Source organism: Xenopus laevis, chromosome 3S (genome assembly GCF_017654675.1).
Source record: "Xenopus laevis strain J_2021 chromosome 3S, Xenopus_laevis_v10.1, whole genome shotgun sequence".
In the NCBI taxonomy this organism is placed as follows: Eukaryota; Metazoa; Chordata; class Amphibia; order Anura; family Pipidae; genus Xenopus; species Xenopus laevis.
In genome coordinates this window covers 42,799,493-42,821,802 of record NC_054376.1, presented here as the reverse complement: position 1 = coordinate 42,821,802, position 22,310 = coordinate 42,799,493, and the positions used below count along the sequence as shown (strand labels likewise).

Genomic DNA, 22,310 nt, shown 5'->3' with positions numbered 1-22,310 from the left:
TGATTACATACAGCGAAACGGGTTAGGCACAGTTTGGGGGGATACCACGGCCCAGAAGCAAGGCACCACGAGGGAGTCTGGAGTGAGTAAACAGAACTACCCCTCGGGACCCCATATGGACTTTTTATTGGACTGAATGCGCAAAAACCCGCTAGGGTAAATGTGAGTGTAAAATTTTTAATTGATTTTAATTTGTTTTTAATAAAAAACGGTATTACACTATCACTGGTTTTATCCCTGGCCTGAGACCTGGAAGGAGCGTCGTAACCCGAAGGAGGGACCAGAAAGAGCTTCTCGTTATATGCATAATACCACGGCAGTGGTTTGTAAGTAGCCATTTTATATAGAAGGTGGAGGCGCTTCACCCCTGGAATACTTTTTCGATTCACAGGAAAGTCGTCGTCTTCCCATCACCTTTATTGCTACCTCACCACCCCCCCATTAACAGTCATCTGAAGGGAAAAGGGGAGAAAACACGTATTTAATATTCAGTGTATGCACGGGGTGACATTACGTATTATGTTAGACATCCAGTCACTCCAGTCTTTATACATTACATTTTTACCTAACTATATTGAAAACGCTTTTTATTTTGCACAGCCTATTTAATCAGTTTCTGTTTTTAGACTGAACTGTTCCTTTAAGAGTGGCTTGGATGATTTCTTGAACAGGCATAATATCAAAGGCTATTGTGATACTAATAGCCTTAGCTAGTATAGATATTAGTTTATATAGTTTATACATGTGATCATTTTTCAAGCACAGGATACAGTGTAGTTAACCGCTACAGTCTGAAGAATCCCATTGTATACTACATAGCTTATCTGTTATCTGCTGTGTGTCCTGTGCCTTTTCTCCTTTTTCGGCTATAAATGGCTGCCCCCATGCCTACACAGCAGCTTGTTTATATAAACTATAGTAGTGATTCTGAAGCAAACACACCAAATGTACCAGTGCAGAGCAACACTACATTATATTTTCATTACCTTAAAACACTTATATTTTGGTGTTACTGTTCCTTGTACAAAAGATTCAGCTGTGTTTTTTTTGTTTTTTTTTGCATAGCTGAACTGTCAAAAGCAAAAGGCGCTGGTAATATGATCCCTAACTGCACAAAATGTGCCTTGGCCTGGGGATCCTGGTAATACAATAAAAATGATACTGGTATTGATTAGAGACGCAGAGAGCTCTGTGTCAGCCCCTTCCCACATTCATCCAGTGAGCTCACCCTTGCTTCTTCATATTCTATATTCTATTACTGCAAGTTCTGCTGACTCTTATGTTCAGGGAGCGGTGTGTTGATGCATTTGCTAACAATCTTTTGTGCAATATGAAGTATAATAATGATATAATGATATAATGATATCCCCCAGCACTTAGCACCATTCCTGTTTATACTCATTCTAATTTGTAGCCACAAGCAAATCGTGCTCAGGCCTCAGTGGAACTCTAGGAATGTGCTGCTCTTCAGGGCGAGGGATGGAATGTGCTCTATCCTCGTTTATACCCCGTTTTGAATCGCTTACAAATCGCTTTGTTCGCTGAGCGCCTCATTTGTTCTCTTTATCTTGCAAACGCTTTAAAGGCAGGATTATCTCCATAGAATAGTTTGAAAAGGAAAATATTTATAACAGATTATGCAGTTTGTACCCTTCAGGGCAGGGAGTTGAATCCAATTAAATAATTCCATTCAAAACAAGTCTTTACTAATGAGTATTCGACTGTACGTACAATTCTGCTTGAATAATGGAAAATCCACTCACGCCATGTTTTTAGGAACACACCCCTTCTTTAAAGAGATACTGACATCAGAAAATAACCTTTTTTGTGATCTATCCTAACATTCTTTGAATGCTATTTATAATTTTGCCATAAAAGTATTTGTCTGATTACCTTTCTTACTACCCTGTTCCTCTATGAGGGGGCTGCCATATTTGTGCAGCAATAGTCCATTATCATTAGAAACTCTGACAGGTTAAGAAGGGACAGTCAGGTTGGCAAAACCGTCGGGTTTAGGAACTTTAAATAACAATTACTTAAAAAAGCAGAACTATCAGCTGAAAAACTCAACATGACCTATAGGAAAAGAAAAAGAAAGAAAAAGAAAGAAAAAGAAAATTTTTAGTGTCAGTATCACTTTAAGTCTATAAGGGCTTTAGCACACGGGCAGATTCGGGGAGATTAAGTCGCCTGGCGACTAATCGCCTCTTCTGTAGGGCAATAATCTCCCCAAACTGCCTTATGCCTGCTATAATGAGAAAACACCAGTGCCAATGCACTCGATTTCGGAAGTCGCCTGAAGTTTCCTGAAATAACACCCCCCACGTAGGCATATATAATGTGATACACTTCAGGCCTCAAGTAATAGCATATTATATAATAATGTAAATAAATAATGGCAATTTTACAAAGACCGCACCCTGCCATAGAAATGTTATATTCATTGCATTATTCTGAAAGAAACAGAGTGCTTTTATTCTATACAGTTCTATAGAGAGCCGTGAATGGAATGGACCCCTGTAACAATGGTATTCTACAGAGTTTATATCTTAAAGACTAAATATGGCTTTTTAATGTTAAAATTCCTAAAAAGGCTCTAAAACAACACCCAGAATAACATACCTTTTTCCCCATGCATTTAGTCTCATCTCATTGTTTTTAAATCACAAGCAGTTTAGCTGCAGCTCATTTCAGCTAGTTCCTGGTCTAGCTTGAGGCCCCACCCCTTTTCTTTCTGAGCTCTCCTCTTTTGACTGTAAAGACAACCAAAGAAGTGTCTACTGCGCATGCTTGTGCCTCCTGCTAGAGTCCTGTGTGGGTCCATTTTTTGGGACCCATACCCACAACCCGCATTATTTCCCGCTTGGACCCACTACCCGACACGCAAGTACCTTATCCGCAACCCAGACCCGCGACCTGCTGACCATCAAGAATCAGGAAGTGCTGTCATTGTAAACTGGAAGTGACATCATCGGAAGTAGTCATGATCAGAAAAAAAGGAGCAAAACAGGAAGTGCTGTCATTGTGAACCGGAAGTGACATCATCGGAAGTAGACGTGACCAGAAAAAAGTAGTAAATATCGCTATTGAGAAGACCCGTGGCCCAACCCGCGAACCCGCAGAACCGGAAACCCACGTCTATACCCGCAAACCCATAGGGTACCGACCCGCTGCAGGACTCTAACTCCTGCCACAAACAGGTAACTCTTTAACAGTCATAAAGAAGAAAGGAGAGCTTAGAAAATGATAGGGGCGGAGTTTCAAGCTGAAACAAGCTGCTTGTGATTTAGAAACCACATGAGAATGAATGCAGGGAGATAGCCGGTATATTATTCTGGACACAATATAGTCATTTTAGAGATAGTAAAAAAAATATACTTATTCTTTAAAGGGGTTGTTCACCTTTGAGTTCATTTGTACTATGATGTAGACAATTTGCAATTGGTTTTAATTTTATATTATTTGTGGTTTTTGAGTTTTTGTTTTTAGCTTTTTATTCTGCAGCTTGCAATTTCAGCAATCCAGTTGCCTGGTTCCAAATGATCCTAGCAACCTTGTATTAAATTTTAATAAGAGTGGAATATGAATTAAAGATGACTAATAAAAAGAAGCCATAACTACATGTGTAGCCTTACACAGCATTTGTTGTTAAATGGGGTCAGTGACCTCCATTTGAAAGATCAGAAGAAGGCTAATAATTAAAAAACTAAGCAAATAATGAAAACCAATTGAAAAGTTGCTTATGATTGCCCATTCTATAACATGCTTAAATTTAGCTTAAAGAGAATTCAACCCTAAAGTTATAAAACTACCCTACATAGACCCCCCTGTCTCCTCCCCCCAGACTAAAGGTGGCCATAGACCAGGGATCCCCAACCAGTAGCTCGCGAGCAACATGTTGCTCTCCAACGCCTTGGATGTTGCTCCCAGTGGCCTCAAAGCAGGTGCCTAGTTTGGAATTCCTGGCTTGGAGGCAAGTTTTGGTATAAAAACCAGGTGAACTGCCAAACAGAGCCTCAATGTAGGCTGACAATCCACAAAGGGGCCACCAAATAGCCAATAACAGCCCTTATTTGGCACCCCAGGAATTTTTTGTATATCTGTGTACTCTCTTTATTTTTGAATGTGGCTCACGGGTAAAAAAAAGGTTGGGGACCCCTGCCATAGACGCAAAGATCCACTCGTTTGGCAACATCGCCAAACGAGCGGATCTTTCCCCGATATGCCATTAAAGAGCATGGCTATATCGGGGGTAATCTGATTCTTCGGCCGTATTGCCAACCGATCCGATTACGATGTGCCGAGTCGGGTCAAAATCAAACCTGACCGATCGACCAAACGACCGATCTCCGCCGGACGAAAGATGTCGGCACACGCCACACACGATCCGAAAATCGTACGAATGCTCGATTCATATGATAGGATCTGTGTGTTTATGGCCACCTTTAGTGTTACCCGGGCAAATCCCCTTAACTTTTTACTTACTCCTCGGTGCAGATTCAGGGATCGGAGTTCACGGGCTCTGTCTTCAGCCGCTTCGGTAATCTACGGAATGAGTCCTGCACTTCGGCAATTTTTGTGAGTTTCTGCGCATTCACAGTCGCGAAACAGAAAATTGCATCAACTTGCTTATGCGCCGCCACGCCGGTCTCCTTCCAAAGATTTCCGAAGAGAAGAAGATGGCGCCTGTGAACTCTGATGCCTGAATCTGCACAGAGGGGAAAGTAAAACGTTAGGGGTAAACAGTTAGGCTGGGAGGAGGGGGTGTCTATGTAGGGTAGGGTTTTTTTTAATGTTACTGTGAATTCTCCTTTAAAGGTGAACCACCCCTTTAATGTTGTCATACACAGGCTGGTATACCGGTATCTAGGTGCACATGCCAACATGGTATACCCACTGTGCAGCTGTCTAGCATGTGCCCCAATTCCTTTATGACCTGTGCGTGCTCATTCACAAGCCAAAATGAAATTGGGGCCCCTGCTAGTCAGCTGCACAGTGGGTATACCATGTTGGCATGTGCACCTAGATACTGGTATACACAGCTGATCCTATTAATATAAATAAATACAAATATACATAAGGCTCCATGTGTAAAATAGTGTTTGCTCATGTTACAGGGCATTTATAGGAAAGGCAGAGAATACACGAGTATGTACATTCCTCTCTCACGCTGATCTTGTGCCGGTGCCTGTTACTGATGGGGAATAGTCTATGAATATGTACACACTGTGATTTTATTTCTACATTGCCAAAAAGAAACCATTAAACACCAAGCTTGGCCCTTTCATACCTGCAGTCATTGTCATTTAAATTCAGGGGGTCAAACCCTTGTTCACAAGCCTTATCCTGGCCGGGTGTCAAAGGGAACGAAAAAATGCTTTCTCTCTTGCAGCCATTCCCCTCTGCTGTGGCTTTATACTCTGTCAGCTCTCTCATATCAGTGGCTTAATCTGTTCTCCAAATGGATTTGAAGTTCATTATCCTGTGCAGAAAAGCCCTGGAATGCTGCACACTGGCTAAACAACAAGGGGAAATAGGGCAGAGGTCTGGAAAAGAACCCGACATTACTCAGAGAAGGCCTTTGCCTCATCAAATGGGAAGTTTCTTATTATTTTCAAGTCCTTTGCAGTATTAAAAACATACATATAATATGGTACACAGTGGTATACAGTTCCTCTATTTATCTGCAATAAACAAAACGGCAAAAATAGTTCACCATGTTACTTAAAAGGATACGGTCATGGGAAATTTTTTAAAAAAAAAAAATGAATCAGTTAATAGTGCAGCTCCAGCAGAATTCTGCACTGAAATCCATTTCTCAAAAGAGCAAACAGATTTTTTTTATATCCAATTTTGAAATCTGACATGGGGCTAGACATATTGTCAGTTTCCCAGGTGCCCCTGGTCATGTGACTTGTGCTCTGATAAACTGCTGCACTGTAAGTTGGAGTGATATCACCCCCTCCCCCCCAGCTGCTCCCTATTCTGTTAAAAAATGGGCCAAATAGCAAATTGTGGTCCATTTCCAGGATGATGGTGTCACGTATCTCACGTCACTAAACTACACTGCCTCATACAATAATGGTTTTAGAAGCGTTATCATAAATGGCATCTATCAGGAGAGTGAACGGTAAATTATTAAAGGGAACTAAATTTAAAAACACTGGTAGGTTGCCAAAATGATACGCACCCCTCTAGTGATTAAAATTGCCAACCTGATACCGCAAGTCAGGGCTTCTGTTCATTAAAATCGGCCCATGGTATTGCTGCAGAACCCACCACTGCCATCTTCTTTGGCTTCCCCCCATCTTCTTTTTGTTCTGGCCCAGGCAAGACAATACACAGTAGTAGTGAAAGTCAAACTTAGAAAAACAAGAGGGCTTTTATGTTCCGCTGCACATGTATCTGTCTTTGCCTGAAGAGAACAAGACAGAAGAGGAAGAAAATTGTGGCAGATCAGAAGCTACCGGGGCTGCTGTTCACACATAAGGGTGGTTACCAGCTCTTAGCCCCTCACACGTACGATTCAAATCAGCATTCTGTGAATTCTGTAATGGCAATATGAATCCAAACAGGCACACTCACAGTTTATGTATAAACATCCGATACCATTCCACTCTGCTGGATTTGCTCACATTTATCCGTACCGTAGTCCCAAGGGCCTGACCTGGAAGATTTGGGCAGTTTAACACTTACAGCTCCGGCTCTCCTTTGCTTGGTTCGATCGTCCGGTGCACCTTAGCATGCCTTTACCATTCCACCAAGCCTTCCGGTGCTCGTCCAGCACCCCTTTGTTATTCCCATTGGGTCCCCCGGCAGCTCTCTGACTTAAAGCCCTTGTTAACCCTGACCTGCCTAACCCCCTTTCTTCTGGGTCCCTTACTTCTGGGGTATCCACGCAGAAATGTTCCCGCTAAACTCCTGGTTGGGGCAACAAGCTACCCATTCTAGCTAACCTACCTCAGACACCTAGTGTCTGCTATACTTCAAACTCCTATTCTAATTACTACCTTGTTCTACAGGTCTTCCACCTCACAGAGCCTATGAATTCGGCAGCTCCTTCCCATTAAATGCCCTAAACCCATTGTGTGGCCCTCTTTTATACCCTCAAGCATCCCTTGAGAATTGCACTGGCCTGGGCAATTATAATTACTGGGTGGTGCCTAGCTTATGGCAGTGATTTCAGTTTAATTCACCTTTAAGGAAACCCTGCAGCTTGTGTGGCATCAGAGGCTCAGAGGTATTCTTTGCAAAAACATCTCCAAATAGTGACCCCCCCCTAATTCCTTTTACAGTATTTACAGTATAACAGCGGATCAGGCAGTTATGATCAGCAATAAACTCTGATCCTGGCAGATCTGCTTTATGTAGTTTATGTCTCTGCTGGTATTCCTCTTGAGCAGCAGCAACAATCCAAAAAGGCATGCGTATCAACCTATAAGTGATATTCTTCTGGTAGATATAAGAGTCCTTGAGAGATATCTTCATAGAGATATACATACGGCAGATATGTTGGTAAAATGTAATTATTTCAGATCCATTATCCAGAAGGGCCATCTCCCAGAGACTCCATTTTATCCAAATAATTAAATTTTTTAAAAAATGATTTCCCTTTTCTCTGTAATAATAAAACAGTAGCTTGAACTTGATCCAAACTAAGATATAATTAATCCTTATTGGAAGCAAAACCAGCCTATTGGCTTTATTTAATGTTTACATGACTTTCTGGTAGCCCTAGTATGAAGATCCAAATTCTGAAAAAGATCTATTATCGGGAAAACCTGATCAATCCCTGTTTTTGGTAGAAATTTCTACATGGCAAATAATTTACTAGTAGGTGTAGTAGAGTAATAGAAAACCAACACCCAACAGTCATGACATGCTGCTGATTGTGTCATTGAGCCATTAATTGAGGCTTGTTCAAAATAATAATAATCGCTTGTTCCAAATAATAGCAGTGTGGAGTTCAATTAGTGAGTCATTCTGTGAAAAAACAGGTGTCAATTACAGCCCTTATTTAAAGGAGAAGTAAACCCCTTATTAAAAAACCCTACCCTACATAGAACCCCCTTCCCTCCTCCCCCCCAGCCTAGCTGCTACCCCGGGCAAATGCCCCTAACTTTTTACTTACCCTTCTGTGCAGATTAACGGCATCGGAGGTCACGGCAGCCATCTTTTTATCTTCAGTCTTCATCGGGAAGTGAGTTCCGTATTGGCGCATGCACAGTTGGAGCAGTCTTCGGATTTGGAAGGAGGGTCTCCATAACTTAGAATGTTTACTCACCACATAGGGGAAGTGGCCCAGATGCACCGCCCTGAGCCCTCAGCATAAGGAGCGGACAACCGTAAATGAATCTGGAGCAGGCACTCAAATAAAGGCAATCTTCCATCAAATAGTTGAAATAAAGTAAAAAGTGCCTTACGTGTTTCATGTTACAAACACTTAATCATAGTCTTCGGGTTTTTGTCACGAAGTGCCAGAAGAAGACCCGATGAAGACCGAGGAAGAAGATGTCTGCCGTGAACTCCGATGGTGTGAATCTGCACTGGGGGTAAGTAAAAAGTTAGGGGCATTTGCCTGGGGTAGCAGCTATGCGAGGGAGGTCTATGAAGGGTAGGGGGGGGGTAGGGTTTTTTTTTTAATAAGGGATTTATTTCTTTAAATAAGGGGTTTACTTCTCCTTTAAGGAAGGAAGGCAGCAAATGTTGTGCATGCATGAAAATCGAAGTAAAATGGGTCGTTTCAGACATTGTTCAGAAGAACAGTGTAGTTTGATTAAAGAGGGGAAAACTATATACAAAGAAGTGCTGAAGGAAGATCAAAAGTGCAAAAAAGTGTAAAGTGCAAAAACATCTGCAAATAGTGACCCCCCCCAGACTGCCATTTACAGTATTTACAGTTTAACAGCAGATCAGACTGTTGCAGAGTGACTGTCTATGCTAAGATTGCACATAAGTGACAAGAGAGAGACGTGTGTAATGTGGGACCCTCGAGACGTGGAAGTGACACAGAGCTGGGGGCGACTTCTCTACACTTGGCAACCTAATGTCGGCCCAGATTTATTGCCACATTCCTGTCTGTAATTTTGGTTGGAATGGGGATGATTCATGCATTTCAACTATATCTCACTTTCCACTTACAACATATTTTTAATGCCAACTTTTTTTTTTTTTTTTTTTTTTAAATATAATGCCTCTCTAAATGTTATGGGTTTCTAGGATTAGACAGGGGTTTATTTCCAGACTAGCAAGGGTCGCTACAGATTGCATGGACGCAGTATTATTTCACTTAACAGCATATTTCAGTTCAGCTCTGTGATGAATGTGAAATCTATACACAAATTGTAACGGAGCCAATAACTGGTCGCACACTTGCCTCTCTCACTCTTAAATAATAGATGGGCAGTTCTTGAGGAAGGATGCATCTCAATAACAGCAGGGAGATTTTTTTTTTGTCTTTATTATTCATATTTATCTGTACTGATTATTCAATAAAGTGAAAAAATCCGCAGTCCATCTCTCATGTAATAGGCAGGGCAGCCATAAATGCCATTAGACTGAGGAGATATTAACACATTGATTGGTTTGTGCATTGTGGTGACTTATAGCTGTATGTGCTGTGTATCTTGTACCAGGTAAGCACTACTTCTCAAGTGTCTAATCATTTATGCTTCTTTATGGATGCCATCAGTAAGGAGATACCTTTTCCATCTGAGTGTATCTCCACGTTGATATAATGTAATATACACAGTGTGTGTGTCTGTGTGTCTTTCACAAAGTACTTGTAGCATGAGGAATCCATAAGCTCCTCTCCACAACTCATCATCCATTCTTCTCCTGCAACTGATTCTTCAGCAGTTTTCAACCCTTGCTCTCCTCCCTCTCTACTCATACCTCTTCATCCCATCTCCATAGTTGTAGGGTTAGGCTTAGGGGACTGAGGACTAAGGGAAGAGGGCTGATGAAGGAGAGCTGAGATAAATGGTAAGAAAGTGGAGCACTAAGAATTTTGTGGAGGCTAGAGAACAGGTAGTGAATTGTGTAGAGATGGGGTCCCTAACCTTTTTTGCCCATGAGCAAAAATCAAATGTAGAAAAGGTTGGAGAGCAACATAAGCATGCAACCGATGCCAAATAAGGGCTGTTATTGTCTATTGGTAGCACCTTTGTGGACTGGCAGCCCAGAGGAGGTTCTGTTTGGCAAGACATCTGGTTTTTACTCAACCAAAACTTGCCTTCAAGCTAGAAATTCAAAAATAAGCACCTAATTTGAGGCCACTGGGAGCAACATCCAGTTGGTTGGTGAGCAACATGTTGGGGATCAGTGGTGTAGAGGGTCCAAGGCAAACAACATCCGTAAGAGAATAACAATTGTGCCTAAAGCTGGCCATAGACGTGCAGATTTAACTTCATATCGGACGAACGATCATTCTCCCGACCTGCCAGTAATCATTCAGATCAAATAAAGTAGTAAAAGAACAGATCAGACGATGTTGTGCCCCTGACAGCAAACGTACGATTGTTATGTCCAACAAAAGCTGGTGACAGTCTCCCACTGATATCGTCAGATCACCAATAAATGCAGAGATATCGGCAGACGACAGAAATTTTCTAACTTGTCTGAGCAACCGATAGCACGAAAAATGTGGGGACTCTCCACCCATAGCCCGAAAATCGACTTGCTCATATAGTATATATGCATTTTTTGTAACAAAGCAAATTATGCAAATCAAAAGTTATTTATTTTTAATGATAAGTTGTATGCACTTCTCATGTGAGTATTCTCATCATTTTAAATTGCTAGCAACACAAATAAATGTAAATAAGTCTATACCTTTATAAATTTTAGGGCTTTTTATTATAGCACACTAATATTGCCCTCAGATGCAGCAATGCATGTATAATGGAGTGCAAAAAAACTGCACGGGTGGTGGCCAGAGCTTGGGCATCTTTCGGAACAACCACTAACTCAGGTGATGCAGTGACTGTTCTAGCCCTTTTGGACTTTATAATGGATCCCTCTGACAGTTTCTGTAGCACAGAACATTATGTTTAAATGTACATAAAGCCATCTATTTGTTTTCATGAGGTTGATTTTGCTCTATACTGCTCTGGATTGTTGCCCAGTGTAGCAAAGCTACATCGGGGGGAGTAGAGCCATGTTGCAATATGTCTTTCACCTAGTGTCTAAGTCCATTTGCTTTTCTGGGCACATTTCTGAAATAAATCTACTCTTTTGAAATAAAATGCATCTGTAAGAACAAATAATTCTAACTTCCTACATTTCTCTTTTTTTTCAGCTCTAAATGTCATCATGTCGGTCAGCGTCCATGAAAACCGTAAATCCCGCACCAGTACTGGATCCATGAATATCTCATTATACCATAAACTCTCCCATTCTGACTGTGTTCTAAACCATCTCAATACCATGCGAAAGCAGCGGCTCTTTACTGACGTGACCCTGTGGGCTGGAAACAGATCTTTCCCCTGTCATCGTGCGGTGCTGGCTGCCTGCAGTTCCTATTTTGAGGCCATGTTCAGCAATGGGTTGAGGGAGAGCCTAGATAACACCGTGAATTTCCATGACAGCCTTCACCCAGAAGTACTAGAACTTTTACTTGACTTTGCTTATTCTTCCAAAATGATCATCAATGAAGAAAACGCAGAATCTCTTCTGGAAGCGGGAGACATGCTCCAGTTTCACGATGTACGGGACGCAGCTTGTGAGTTTTTAGAAAAAAACCTTTATCCCTCCAATTGTTTGGCAATGATGATTTTGTCAGATGCACATCAATGCCAGAGACTGTACGAGTTGTCCTTGAGAATGTGCTTGTCCAACTTTGCAACTCTGCACAACAGCGAAGACTTCAGCAGTCTTTCCAAGGATATGGTGCTCGACTTGATTTCCAGCGACGAATTGGAGATTGAGGAGGAGCAGGTGGTGTTTAATGCTGTAATTCACTGGGTAAAGGAGGACTTGGACAAAAGGAAGGATTATTTTCCAGAACTGTTGAGAAATGTAAGACTGGCTTTGCTCCCTTCGGAATTGCTGAAGGAAGCCGTGGTTTGTGAGGATTTAATTATGGCAGACGAGAGAAGCAAATTAATAATGGATGAAGCTGTTCACTGCAAGAAAAAGCTACTTCAGAATGATGGAGTAGTTACAAATCTGTGTGCTAAGCCTCGTAAAGCAGGTCACACCTTACTCATTTTAGGAGGACAGACTTTTATGTGCGATAAGATTTATCAAGTTGATCACAAAGCCAAAGAAATAATTCCAAAGGCTGATCTTCCAAGTCCAAGGAAAGAGTTCAGTGCCTGCGCTATTGGGTGTAAGGTCTATGTAACTGGTGGACGCGGTTCTGAAAATGGAGTGTCAAAAGATGTTTGGGTTTACGATACGATCCATGAAGAATGGTCAAAGTCAGCACCAATGCTAATCGCAAGGTTCGGGCATGGCTCCGCTGAACTGGAGAACTGCCTTTATGTGGTTGGTGGGCACACAGCAGTTGCAGGAGTTTTCCCTGCCTCTCCATCAGTGTCATTGAAACAAGTTGAAAAGTATGATCCATTGACCAATAAATGGACTATGATGGCGCCATTGAGGGATGGTGTAAGTAATGCAGCTGTGGTCAGTGCTAAGCTTAAACTCTTTGTCTTTGGAGGCACAAGTATCCATCGAGATAGAGTCTCCAAAGTTCAGTGTTATGATCCAGATGACAACCGATGGAGTATTAAAGCTGAATGCCCACAGCCATGGCGTTACACTGCTGCAGCCGTGCTAGGGAGTCAGATTTTTATTATGGGGGGTGATACTGAATTCACAGCCGCCTCTGCATATCGTTTTGATTGTGAGACCAACCTATGGACGAGAATAGGAGACATGACTGCAAAACGGATGTCCTGCCACGCATTGGCTTCAGGGAATAAAGTGTACGTGGTAGGAGGTTACTTTGGGACACAACGGTGTAAAACTTTAGACTGTTATGATCCAACTTCAGACTCCTGGAATAGCATCACCTCAGTGCCTTATTCTCTCATACCTACTGCTTTTGTTAGCACTTGGAAGCATTTGCCGGCATGAGAAGATCTGCAGAATAAAGAGGCAAATTGATGAACTCTGGTTTGGTACTCCTGTGTCAGCTCTTATGGTGCAAAAGCACAGAGAGATTTGGTTGCGGAAAATAAAAAGCTCACCATCAAATTAACTTGAAATTAAGATCATACTTACGTTTCCATAAGGTCAAAATCTGCGGCCAATACAAAGCACAGTGGGTGGGAGGCTGGACTGTTACTTGTTTATTTCTCTTTCCAGCCCCGTCCGTATTCAGCCCTGATTCTGTTATTCGCCCATTCAACCTGATAACAGTAAATATTTAAAGGATAGCATGGAAAGTAACTTGAATAATACGACAACTGAGCAACTGGAAGCCTGGGGGGCAGGTGTGACTCTTCAGTAGGTTTCTATAGCCTTTTGCATTAGTCTGACTTCCAAACATGTGCCATGGTGCATTATTAATCCACTATATGGAAGAATACAGCACTGGTTTACATCTTACATAACTACTGTGTTATAATGGGTCTTTTTGTAATGCTCCAACTTGTAAAATGACCTATTATTTGGAAAACCCCAGATAATAGGTCTGAGAAAAAACTGGGATTCATTCACATGTCCAATTTTGGAGCACTATACCCCCTTTTAAACATAAGTGCAATGAATAGGGAGGGGCATGTGCTGAAAATCTTTTTGGATTATTGCTGCCTATAACAAAAAAAGTCTGAAGCTACTCTATGTTTGGTCCTTACAAGATAATAAGATGCCTATGAAAAAAAGTCTGAAGCTACTTTATGTTTGGTCCTTACAAGATAATAATACAAGATAATAAGATGCCTATCACAAAAAAGTCTGAAGCTACTCCATGTTTGTTCCTTACAAGATAATAAGATGTCTATCACAAAAAAAGTCTGAAGCTACTCCATGTTTGGTCCTTACAAGCTAATAAGATGCCTATCACAAAAAAAAAAATCTGAAGCTGCTCCTTGTTTGGTCCTTACAAGATAATAAGATGCCTATCACAAAAAAGTCTGAAGCTACTCCTTGTTTGTTCCTTGCAAGATAATACAAGATAATAAGATGCCTAGCAAAAAAAAAAATGGTTGAAGCTACTCCATGTTTGGTCCTTACAAGATAATAAGTTGCCTATCACAAAAAAAGTCTGAAGCTACTCCATGTTTGTTCCTTACAAGATAATAAAGTGCCTATCAAAAAAAAAAAATGCTTGAAGCTACTCCGTTTGGTCCTTTCAAGATAATACAAGATAATAAGATGCCTTTCACAAAAAAAAAGCTTGAAGCTACTCCATGTTTGGTCCTTACAAAATAATAAGATGCCTATCACAAAAAAAAATGCTTGAAGCTACTCTATGTTCGGTCCTTACAAGATAATAATACAAGATAATAAGATTTCCAGTATACAACCCCTCCCTTCACCCGCTGTTTTGGCTTACAGATAAGTAGGAAGCCATTGTACAGGGGGCTTAATCATGGAGTATCTTTGTTTAGGGTAAAAAAATAACAAAACCTATAGATTTTTTTAATGATTAAAACAACAGGCAAAAAGAATATTCAGCATAAGCCATTTTCATTGCACGCATATTGAACCGACCATTTTAATAGTAGTATTAGTTCCCTTCCTTTCTTCTACAATTATATTAAAATCAGGCCTATATTAAGTGTATTGATAAAGAATTTTTTTTCTTTCTTGATGTTTCATTCCATGGAATTAAATAACCCCAAACCCATAAATCATGGTCTCTCAGCGCAGTTTGAGTCACATTGCTCAGAGGGTCTGCCAGGAGGGAAAAGCAAACGTATAATCTAAATGAAACCGATATTACCATTAACCAGTTTAATTGCATCTTGAATGAGCCGCACATATGATGTGTAGGCAATGTGAGATCATTACACATATGAAGTGTAGGAATGCTGAGAAAGCATCTTCCCCACCTCCTCTAATCATTGGCAGGGAATATAATTGTGGGTTTTAGTTTCACGCTGGGCAAAACCTGTCGTCCTCAGCAATATTCAGCCATTTCCACCAGTGGAGCATTAGTGTTGTGCTCATACATTTATACACAGACACACAACAATATCTAAATGAAACTTGCTGTTCATGGATTGTGTATGTTTGCACACATAACAACACACACAAGCTTCTTGTCAGAAATGCAGCTGGTTAGCTCTGTTCCTCTGAGGACAGGTATGGGACCTATTATCCAGAATGCTCAGGACCTGGGGGGTTTCCAGATAAGGGATCTTTCTGTAATTTCAATCTCCATATTTTAAAGGACCAGTAACATCAAAAATGTTTTTTTAAAAATGTGTTAGTATACATCAAAAAATAAACACCAACACAAACTTTTAAATTGCAAAGCCTTTATTAAAAAATAACTTCTTGAAACTCCACGTCTGTTCAGAAAAGGCGACAGGGCGACCGTCCTTCCTGCAGCAGTTGATTTCTTCTCCCTGCCTATCTCTCCTGGCCTCCCTATGTCTGGGGCGCTTTGCCAGCAAGAATGGCAGCCAGCTTCTTCTTCTCCTCCAGACTTTCCTCAACCACTAGAATTTTGCCACGGCCAGCATCCCAACTACAGCCGCCAATAAGTATCTTTCAATCTTCAGACGCGTCGGCTGCATGAGGTTAGAGTGCGCACAGTATATAACCCTATAGCTCATGGCCCCGTCCCTCCCAGGCAGCTTTCTGGCCCGTGCTCATTCTTGAGCCCTCTCTCCCTCTGTTTCCGTAGCAGCAGCAATGGCGGCCGAGCAGCAACAGTTCTACTTGCTCTTGGGTAACCTGCTCAGCCCTGAAAACGGCGCCAGAAAACAAGCAGAGGTAAGAGTTGGACTGCGCAAGGGGGCGGCTCGGAAGCTGTACGTGTCTAATTCTGTGAGGTTGGATTGGGTCAGCTGCTGAACGCGGCCTACGTGTGAGCACAGACCGGCACCTCCCTACGTGGAACCCGGGATATGAGTCCAGTGCTATGGGTCTGAGCTACTGCCCGAGCTACTCTGCCTTTTCTATAACTTTTTGCTGCGATGGGACTTGGCAACATACCATTATTAGCGGTGTCATAGCAGCTTTGTGCTGTGTCAGTCTGACAATACATGCGCCAGACATAGGGCGGCCAGGAGAGAGAGCCAGGGAGAAGAAATCAGTTGCTGCAGGATGGGTGGTCGCCCTGTCACCTTTTCTGAAGAGGAGCGGAAGTGGAGTTTCAGTAAGTTATTTTTTAATAACGGTTTTGCAATTTAAAAGTTTAATTTGTGTTGGTGTTTATTTTTCGATGTATACTAACGAATTTTTTTTTTAATTTTTTTTTATGTTACTGGTCCTTTAAGTCTATTTAAAAGCATTGACATTAAACCCAAATAAAGATAAAGGTGCAAAAAGCCAATTTTTGGCACTACCTCAATATAATAAATTCAAAATATAGCAGTAGTAAAATCACAATGGGTATTATAAAGAAATGAAAAAATACTCACAGTTCACCCCAATCTGTGGGTTCATGTATATAGTACAACAGCAAAAGATTGAGGTTTTTTTTCAAAAGCAATGAACCAAAAAAAAAAATGGTTAATAGTTCAAATCCATTTATTAGGACAATACAGGTGAAGGCCTAACGCGTTTGTGCCTACAGGGGCACTTACTCATAGACTACTGGACACCCCCATGTACACTTCTTATATAGGGGCTGTGACCAATCACAAGAGTGTATATCTCAACCAATCACAATTGTGAAAACAAATTACCATTACATGCAAAATTGACTGTACTGAATTGTGACTTATACCCACACGGAGCAAACAGAAGAAAAAAATACAAAAATAAATACTGAAAAAAATGTTACATAATCCAAACAATTAATAAAAAATAAAAGATTATGAAAAGAAATAAGGAATGAATAAAGGAATAGGAATCGTTAATATTTTGAAAAGATCTATCTCGCTTGGGGAAGATAATTAATTAGTAGGATTGTTTTGCCTCCAATAAGGATTAATTATATCTTAGTTGGGATCAAGTACAAGGAACTGTTTTATTATTATTACAGAGAAATCATTTTTCAAAATTTGGATTATTTGATTATAATGGGAGTCTATTTTAGACGGCTGTTCCGAAATTTGGAACTTTCTATGTAACTGGTTTCTAGATAACGGATCCCATACCCGTACAGTTTTATTATTACAGAGAAAAAGGAATCCTAGCTATCGGGCTTCCGGATAACGGATCCCATACTTGTAGTGTATACGGTATGTAATTACATTGTACCGTCTATTTTAGAGAGTAGGGGCAACAGTTTAAAAGTCCTTTAGAATAAATGTGTTGTCCAGTAATAGTTACCTGTACAGGCTGCCAGGAAAGTGACAATCAATGGAAAAGTAAAGTACAATAGGAAACAACATAACTATGCTTTCACTACAACCCTGAACCTAATACCTGCCTGTCTGTCTGTCTTGTGATTTACATTCACACATAAGGCTAAAATAAGTGAGAAAGTAGAACGGGACCATATATCTCTCTGCAGATACTGGAATAAATCACAAATAGCCAACAGAATCACAATTAACAAATCACAATTAAATTCACATGTGCGTTTGCTGGTTTTTGTTGATACAGAAGAGGGTTGTATAGAAACACATTTCTATGTCTAACAAAGTCCTATGTTTAAATTTAATTACAAAGAAAAACATGGTGTCCTTCCTTGGAAGAAAGTCCGCCATTGCCAGGAGCACCGACACCACTGCAGACAGACCCCCAAATAAATCCTCATAGAGCCCGGGAAGCAAAGAAACACAATCATGTCAAGGTGAAGTTGTACAAGTGAGAATGGGAAGTGGTGGAGTAGGAAAGGGTATTGTCACTAATTGGGGTCCCCCCAGAGGACACAGCAGAGGTCAAGACCAAGTGTGCAATAAGCTCTATCATTGGAGCAATGTCTACCAGGTTTCACTAATAACACAGAGATCCGCTCATTTGGCAATTTTGGCAAAAGAAGCAAATCTCTCCCTGATATCCCCACATTGAGGTGTGCGGTATTGGGCTGATCCAATCTGGGCCCAACGATCAGATCATATGGGTGGTCAGATCGTGGGACCACATCAACAAACAGATGCAGTCCGCGATCTGGTGGGATTTTTACCCCTACCCAATCGACATCTGCCCGACTCTCTGCCAAATATTGATCGGGGAAGCCTGTTGGAAGGCCCCATACACAGGCCAATAAGCTGCCGACTCAATCTGTTGGCAGCTTTTATCGGCCCCTGTATGGTCACCTTAAGGGTAAGGGCACATGGGCAGATTCAGAGAGATTAAAGGACCAGTAACATCAAAAAAATTTAAAAAACATTCTTTAATACACAACGAAAAAAAAACACCTACACAAATTATACTTTAAAAAAAGCAAAGTCTTTATTAAGAAATAACTTACAGAAACTCTGCTTCCTGTCTTCTATAGAAAAGGCGAAAGGGCGACCATCCATTGAGCGGTGCTTGATTTCTCCTCCCTGGCTCTCTGCTGCTGGATCCTTTAGCTGCCACATTCTGTGCTTTCTGTAGTGCAGCATCGCTTCCAGCATGAACTTGAGGCGGATCTGCGGTGCCGGTTGTTCCTATGGGCCATGTTCTCTCTCTCTCTCTCCCTGCTGTAACGGCTCAGGCCCTACAAGATCCCCCTCCGCCAAGGGAGGTGAGTCCGGCTGGTGAGAAGCCCGGGGTCAGTTCCCTGTAGGGGAGAAGGAAGACTTGGAAAGGGGGCGCAGATGTATTTAGGGGGGGACCGGGAGTATTTGGGGGTTCTCTTACACAGTTTGCTGGGACAACCGGTAGCGCGTCCTAGAGCCCTCGCAGCTGCGCGCACCCGCTGCAACTCTGTTTCTCTCTGGCGCTTGGCAGCTACCGACCAAACTACAAGTCCCACCATGCATCTGTCCCTTCTGCTGGGCAGCTTCTCCGAAAGCGCTACCGGCAGTGGGACGCAGGGACTTGTAGTCAGCTGGATGCAGAGTCCCGCAGCTCAGCAGGGCCTGAGCCGTTACAGCAGTGAGAGAGAGAACATGGCCCCATAGGAACAAGCGCCGCTGCACTACAGAAAGCACAGAATGTGGCAGCTAAAGGATCCAGCAGCAGAGAGCCAGGGAGGAGAAATCAAGCACAGCTCAATGGATGGTCGCCCTTTCGCCTCTTCTGTAGAAGACAATAACTTCTGTAAGTTATTTCTTAATAAAGACTTTGCTTTTTTAAAAGTATAATTTGTGTAGGTGTTTTTTTTTTCGTTGTGTAGTAAGGAATTATATATTTTTTAAAAATTTGATGTTAAATTTTGGGGAAACTGAAAAAATAAATAATGGAAAGCAATTGAAAAAAGTCTTTATTTATGGTTAACAATCTGAACAACAACTACTTAACTGAAAAAGTGTTTGGAAGGTGAAGAATCCCTTTAAATGAAACTCAGGGATTCTGCTCAGCAGGGACAAAGATAACAAATGTATCAACTAAATGTATCAATTTAGAACAGTTAAAGAGTCGGCGACCCCCCCCCCCATCCCAGAGCTGCTTTAGAAGGTGAAAAATGACACTTTACACTTCAATATCAGAAAAACGGTCACAAATAGAAAATAGAAAGTAATTGGAAAAAGTCTTTATTTCTGGTGATCGATCTGAAACTAACTGAACTGAAAAGAGTGTTTGAAGATGAACAACTTACCTGCTTTATTAACTTACCTGCTCATAACCCCCTCCTGTGCATAGTGCTATTAGCTTGCTCATAGTATAAAGCAGGTAAGTGCAATTTGCTGGAAGTACAAACAAGACATTGAGGCTGGGGCCGGTGCCATGACAAATACAGGGGGGGTTGTGGGAGCACGCCACATTGCTAAGTAAAAATGTATATAAATATAAGGGAAGTGCTACTGACATGTCCAAATTGGTCAGTGCACATTCCCTGGGCCCCTGTCTAGGTAGTTCAGTAGATATGCAAATGCATGTGTTAACTAAGACAGGGGTTTTTAGTTACAAAGTTATGATCATAAAGTTGACACAAATAATGGCTCGGGCTTCTGATAAAGAATGGAATTTATTTGGTGAAAACGGACTTTACAAGATAACTGGAGAAACAGATAAATTAACGCAGGTAGAATATGTAAACTTGCATAATATCAAATCATTACTTACAGTTACAACTGGTTTCCTTTTTACATAATTACACATTAACATAAAATAATTGTGGTTTTTTTTTTTTACCATTTCGAAAAAAAAAACAAAAAACTTACATTAGTACAAAGTATTGGATTGAAAAAAACGCTGAGAGTCGGCCTGACATTCAGCAGATGTTGCTACTGGCACCTGTGATGCTTCTGACGTGTGTCCCTTGTTACTACACACCATTCATTATACACACACACACATATATATATATATATATATATATACACACACACATACATATATATATATATATATATATATATATATATATACACACACACATACATATATATATATATATATATATATATATACACACACATACATATATATATATATATATATATATATACACACATACATATATATATATATACACACATACATATATATATATACACACATACATATATATATATATATATATATATATATATATATATATATATATATATATATATATATATATATATATATATACATAGAGCAGAGGTATTCAATGTGCTATAAACCTCCTGAGCATTAGGTTAATCTAGTGCAGTACTGTTTAGTAAGAGATAAGGGTCAAGGTTAGACAAGGGGATCCAGGGAAACACAGGAATACCGGGGCCTCAATCAGGAATATCCAATATAAAGGCCAGACCCTTAAGATACCAGTTAACCTTTCAAGACAGGATCTACCGGCGGAAAACCGGGAAAAAGCCTCTAGACCGGCCCTAAGTGTAGTATCAAGGGATGCACCGAATAATCCAGGATTCGGTTTGGGATTGGGCCTTTTTCAGCAGGTTTCGGATTCAGCCGAATCCTTCTGCCCGGTTGAACCGAATCGGAGCCCTAATTTGTATACGCAAATTAGGGGTGGGGAGGGAAATCGTGACTTTTTGTCTTAAAACAAGGAAGTAACATTTTTTCCCCTTCCCATCCCTAATTTGCATATGCAAATTAGGATTCAGTTCGATTTTCAGCTGAATCTTTAACGAAGGATTCAGGGGTTCGGCTGAATCCAAACTAGTGGATTCGGAGCACCCCTAGTAGAATCCAAAGCCAAATTCTAGAGCCACTCCTTGACCCTCCCCACTTACATTATACCACAAACCACCATGCATGTATCCGCTTCCCAAAAAGCCTGGTGCTTCTCAGGTTGGTGATTCGTGGCTGAGAGGTACATGATCATTAAAGAAAGTAATAATATTATATATTTTAGGGATATTTATGCCCCATTGAGGCAGAGGCCCATGTGCAAATACCCATTTGCCCCATATCAAAACCAGCTCCCAATCACCTACAAGAGAAAGGCGACTTCTTAAAAATATTTTTATAGCACAGACAGGATGAAAGAGGTTGAGTTTATTTGATTCCTTATCCATTTGGTATAGAAACGCTAAGAATTCCAATGCTCCAGATGTAACGAACCATTTTACTGTCAGTAATGAAAGGAGAGAAGAGAGTCAGGTAAGTGTTAATATAAAGCAGGACTGGCTCTTGTACAAAGTGCATTGCTCTATTTGTCCCTATGATGAGAAATCAGTTCAGACACAGTATTGTACAGGGGATTTACAAGATACCAGATCCTGTTTGACCCTCCTATGTCTCGGCACAATATAAGGAGGTTTATTTAGCTGCTGCTACAGCTACCACTTCCCAGCCAGTCTCCACGTGGCAGTTTGAGATGTTTTGCCAGGGATGAGCTGTCATTGGATAGTTCAAGAGCAAATGTCTGTTTCTCCCCCCTCTTTTTTTTTTTTTTTTTAAATAACACAATGTAATGGACCCATTTCAACATGTCTGTCTTACAAAAATTAGCTATTTACATATAGAACATATCAATTAGAAAAGCAGAAACGAGAAGCACGGAGAAGCTGGTTTGGCCCTGTACCACCTGACCAGCAGGCGACAGAGCCCAAATGTGAGTGATCAAGGAATGTCACATGATCTCATGGTTCAGTGAAGTTGGTTTCATCCCAAACCATAATAAACTCTAACTAGAACATATAACCCACCCCCCATAACTGCCCCTTTCTATTTGCATTGCATTTTCAGTGGCAGCC

At 41.0% G+C, this 22,310-nt stretch overlaps 1 protein-coding gene across 4 annotated transcripts in view; it reads left to right on the top strand.

The window, feature by feature from the left end:
* Window positions 1-14,121, top strand: part of klhl25.S (kelch like family member 25 S homeolog) — a 49,440-nt gene extending 35,319 nt beyond the window's left edge. For 2 of the 4 annotated variants that reach the window (XM_041588221.1, XM_018255310.2), the window contains exon 2: window positions 11,300-14,121. In XM_041588221.1, coding sequence (XP_041444155.1) covers window positions 11,314-13,083 — 1,770 coding nt within the window. In that variant the 5' untranslated portion in view covers window positions 11,300-11,313 and the 3' untranslated portion in view covers window positions 13,084-14,121. Of the gene's footprint in view, window positions 1-8,439; window positions 8,553-8,707; window positions 9,021-11,299 lie in introns of those variants that run through there. The other 2 variants (XM_018255311.2, XM_041588219.1) reach the window with 2 other exon arrangements.
* Window positions 14,122-22,310: the final 8,189 nt, after the last annotated feature.